A 4,902-nucleotide genomic window follows, 5' to 3' on the forward strand; every position below is an offset into this window, starting at 1 on the left:
AAAGATGCATTCCTAAAAGGGTTAAAATCATCTGACAGAATTATAGAAAGTCATGTGACAAGTATTAGTAACCACCTAGTTGTCATTTGTTTGCACAATCATTAAAAAGTATCAATTTGAATACATTTCTAAAATGACAATCAATTTTCTATTCCTAAAAGTTACAACTATTTCTAACCTATTCATCTATATATACAGTTTACTGCTGGTAAAAGCAAGACAAAGAAAGAGAAATGCAAACAGAGGCAGCTGTGTCCTGCCATAACACTAACACAAAGTCTCTCACTCAAGGCCAAGCTGGAGCCACTTGGCTGGCCAGTGGAGCAATGAGCAAATCATTCAGCATCACTCTCTTAATAAACCACTTCAAATGGCTAGTCTCTGCTCAAGTGGTCACATGCACTGGATAAGCCAAAGCCTTTACACTATTACAACAATGCGTGTTCTGTTTCAGCCCAAAGGAAAGTATTGTTACCAAAGCTGAACGCCTGGTCCTCGGGCTGATCAACCCCCCCCAACAATCTACTACGAACAGCCTCAAGGGCACTTTACCACACCCTGGATAAAGTTTACCTAAAACACAGCCCCGAAGGCTCNAAAAAAAAAAAAAAAAAAAAGGACAACACTACATTCCTCCCAGCTAAAACCTGCAGGAATCAGGTTTCAACATCTTTCATAGAGCAGTTATGACAGGAAAGTTTTCTCTGGTTGAACCATCCATTGTTTGAGCGAGACATCCACCCAACTCCAGCATTTCCTTCCTCTATTTTTAACTGAGGGGCATTGCANAAAAAAAAAAAAAAAAAAAAAAAAAACCCACACACCCTCAAGCAGAGAACCATGACTCCCACATTGGTCTCTAGGAGCTCAAGGCTTGCAGGTGCCAACATGTTTACATCCATTGACAAAGTGCAAGCCTCCTGGGCGAGAGCACAGTGTGTTGAATAAGGGGGTCAGGGAGACAGGAATGCAACCACAGCATTCCAGCCACAGTAATTAGTGCTCAGACTCCGACAGGGCTGCGACTCAATCTACTACTACATCTCTACTCCTCACGTGTGTGGGGGACATCAGGAGGAACAACAACGGACTATGCATGAACACGAAAATAAATTATAATAAATGAAATACTGTAAACTAACAACTACTTTGAGCGAAGTTGTATTTTGCTACTTGCGACAAGTACGTAACATCGACGGAGCAATTACAAGATTTTTAGAGCAGGCTACTTTCACTTTTGAGTCACTTATCACAGTGACTGTTTAAACAGCAGGTGACCTTTGACTACAATAAATTACAGGTGCAAAGTCAAATGGGGCTAGAATTTCAGGCTCAGCAATTTAGCAGATCTCTTTGTCTCAGCAATTTAGGAAGAGAGGAAGCAGCAAATGTACAAAAAACAAACATATTCAACCAAAAGTAGTACTGTCACTGAACAAAACACAACATACCTTTGTGCCGACCGTTATATCATGGACACTGCTATAAAAGAAAGATAAAACAGAATATTAGAAGACGCATAAGCCTCGATGCTAAAGAATATTTGATGGCAATGCAGCAAAACTTTAAGTTGTGATAAAACAGAATTGAAGCAAAGACAATCATTAATCTGATTAATAAATGGTGAAAAAAATTCAGTTTATTAATCTGTCAATGTTCCAATTATACGCCCCCCCCCGTGAATATAATTTGCATGCAAGCTAAAAAGTGCCAACGTAGATTTATCTTAGGTTATGTTAGTTTCTACATTTGTAATATGAGCTCAGGAGGAACTGTTGCACAAAAAGAGTGTTACATTTTAAGGCTGCACCTTCTAGGCGGCAACCTGATACACAAGACAAACAGTAAAACAAAACAGGCCTGTTCGGCCACTCTCTACCAAATCAACAATTACAATCCGTTTTCACATTTTTTCTTGTAAAGATCTTAAATTCTTCAATTTAGGTCCATTCATGTGAATAAGCAGTTAATAAAAATGCAAAACTTACTCTATTTCAGTGACGTAACTGGATCCCAGAGGATACAGATCAGTCTCTAAACGGCTGCAAAAAAACAAAGAGGATTTTAATGCGCGTCGTGTTTTAAACCTGCACGTTTTTCTAACTTCCGCTAAATGCAAAAGGAGACGTTGTGCTCAACGACAGGTCACCACTAACTTTATGTAAACTGAAGACTGTCATTCTGCCTTACATATCCGTTTCTGTTTTAGTAACGATAAAGAAATGCATTTATGAAGGTTAGACACATGTTGAGTAACCTGACGATTTACATTTCAATAGAAATATCCTCATCGGATAGAACACGTACTCTTTTTTTTTGTATTTTTATAAAATCAGAAGTATGTACAGGCTTTTAAACATTATCCATTATACTTACCTAATTACACAAACAAAAAAATATTATTCAAACCTTAAAAATCAAGATTATTTCTNCAACTAGTGACATCTTCACCGCGTCATTACGTAAAACAGGCACTGTAATCGGACTTTCGTGTGTTTATCAAACGTACTTAGTAATCATTGAAAATGTGTAACGTGCGTCGACAATACACACGAGTAGAGCAAAAAATAAAGTTGAACTGGCATCGGTTTAGCAGACTAGCAGGTAATTAGCTAGCCACCCAACAACAATGCGGAAACTGAGACACGTTGGTTGCCAAATAGTGGCTGTTCTTTCGCTTCTGCACGTTACAAGCCTCGTTTGATCCTTTCAGATTGAGCGTGTGGTTTAAAGAATCCTGCATTTCTAGCTCGCTTATATTTCACGAAGCTGTCTGAATTAGACTACTTGCAACAGGTTGGTGGTCAGTTTGGACCAACTTTTCGGCTCTTCCGGCTCGGGAGACATGAAGAGCGGCAGAGGCGAGTCAAAAAAAAATTCACCATTTCCACTTCACTTTACGTCATTTAACACACTTTAAACGCCCGTAATGTTTTAATTCTCGCCTATACATACAATAATCAAAGACAAAAACAGGTTTAAGGGGCAACAAACTTGAATTGAGGGTGTTTTCAACTTACCCGTCCATGGCACTAACAAAACTACAGGTTGTCGTAGATGGGAGGTAGACCTGCTAGTATTTCTTATATCCTTACAAAATGGCGGCGGGGGGATTGGCGCTTTCTGATTAGTCCATTGACCCTGGAGCGCCGATTGTGGGAGGGACTTCAGATGTTCTTCGACAACGTGATTGGACAGGAAGACCGTCAATCTGGAAAGGCGGTCGAAAAAAGTTTGCGAAAACTTTTCCCGGTTGCCACCATGAGAAATAAAGTGGAGGAGTGAACTGTGCTTGAACCCATTATCAGCACCTCAAGGACGAGGCTGGTCAGTCAGAGAGGAAAGAAAAGTTATACTTGACGCTTTACTAAAATGTTTAATTAGCTAGTAGCAGTGAGGTTTCTTCAAGAAAACAAAGATTTGGGTGGCATAAGAAGGCAGCTGTTACATATTGACTTTAGAAAACCTAAAGACACTGAGCAATTTCATCTTAAAACATTTTTAGTCTTGAGTAACGCAAAAAGAGATACTTGAGAAATGTATCAGTGTTGTATAACAGTCTTCAAATGAATGTCCTTTTGTGCTTCCACAGAAGAAATAAAGTGTAGCAAGTTTATGACAATTTAATTGGAGCAGTGCAGGATGAGTATGATGACAGAATTTTATTTGTTGGTCACTGTCACTTTAACATTAAGACGAATGGCAAAAGATAGCTAAATTTACCTAAAATCACCAAATTGTTACTGCTTATGTACTCTGTTCAAAATCTTTGAGTCATTTATCTACCATCTTTGTGGAATGCTAATATAGTCAGCTTTGTCACTAGAATTTATGTGCCTGGGAAAAGGTTTAATGGGTGGGCCTCCCTTCTTCAGGCCCAATCGGTAGGCTGCACCGTAGAGGACCACAATGGGCCCCACTCATCACAGGGCCCAGGACAATGTTCCAGTTGTTCTCTCCGACTCCAGTTCTAAATATAACACGTCAAGTAGTAAAGAGTAGCATCACTTTAACCTACAAACTGCTGCTTCACAAGGTAACCAACTTAGATTTCATCCTGCAGATGGCAACCTTTACACACTACAAAAGTTTTTTTTAAGGTCTCACAGAGTGTAAAATGTGTTTTTTTGGTTGGATATCTGTCTGTTGATACTCTACAACCATGAATTAAATTTCATATATAAGTTATTACACCTGAAACAATAGCAGTAATTGCTGAGTAAATATTATATATCTCTAAATGAGAATCTCTCTCTACACACAATATCGTCAAACATGCAGTGTGCTAACATTTCGTCCCTGGCGAAATCAAAATTAATTTTGCTGCCATTTGTAACTGTGTCAGATTTGTTGACTGCGGGTGAGTGAAAACGTAATTACCAAAGAAGTACCAATACATAACTGTAAACAAACATTTTTTTGTTTATTGTCATTGTTCCTGATTTAAACACTTGGACCATAACAGGCATTGGCCATACCAATAAAGCACCTATAACTCATGACATTATTTGATAGCCACAACACATATTTTCTTACACAAAATGAAATAATTCATTAAATTGAAATATCAGAAAGACAGCAAAACTACATTTACAAAACCATGGTCTTAGAATGTGAAAAATGTTTTTTTGACCCCAGACTGTTTACTTAGAATTAACGCAAACGGATGATTCTTCATCGTGAATCAACTGCCTGAACACTGAATCACGGATGTTGAACTCTAGCTTAATTGAGGGCATACCAACTAACAGCAACCCCATCAACATCAAAGCCCCTCAATTTCACACAATTCTTTTTTTTATTCAAATGATATAAAGATATATTTTGCATACTGCAAGAATGCTTTTTGATAATATGGGCTACGTGTAATATGAGGCATTGCAATGTTACTAAATTTTCAAA

The 4,902-nt window shown here is 38.3% G+C and overlaps 1 protein-coding gene across 1 annotated transcript in view; it reads right to left on the reverse strand.

Annotated features, from left to right (window-relative positions):
- The window catches only part of LOC122328470 (polypyrimidine tract-binding protein 1-like), a 10,593-nt gene extending 7,487 nt beyond the window's left edge, over positions 1-3,106 (reverse strand). The window contains 3 exon segments of the mRNA XM_043224176.1: positions 1,452-1,482; positions 1,989-2,042; positions 3,021-3,106. Of these exon segments, the coding sequence (XP_043080111.1) occupies positions 1,452-1,482; positions 1,989-2,042; positions 3,021-3,028 (93 nt within the window). The 5' untranslated portion in view covers positions 3,029-3,106.
- Positions 3,107-4,902: the final 1,796 nt, after the last annotated feature.

This window comes from Puntigrus tetrazona, chromosome 2, assembly GCF_018831695.1.
Source record: "Puntigrus tetrazona isolate hp1 chromosome 2, ASM1883169v1, whole genome shotgun sequence".
Taxonomy (NCBI): domain Eukaryota; kingdom Metazoa; phylum Chordata; class Actinopteri; order Cypriniformes; family Cyprinidae; genus Puntigrus; species Puntigrus tetrazona.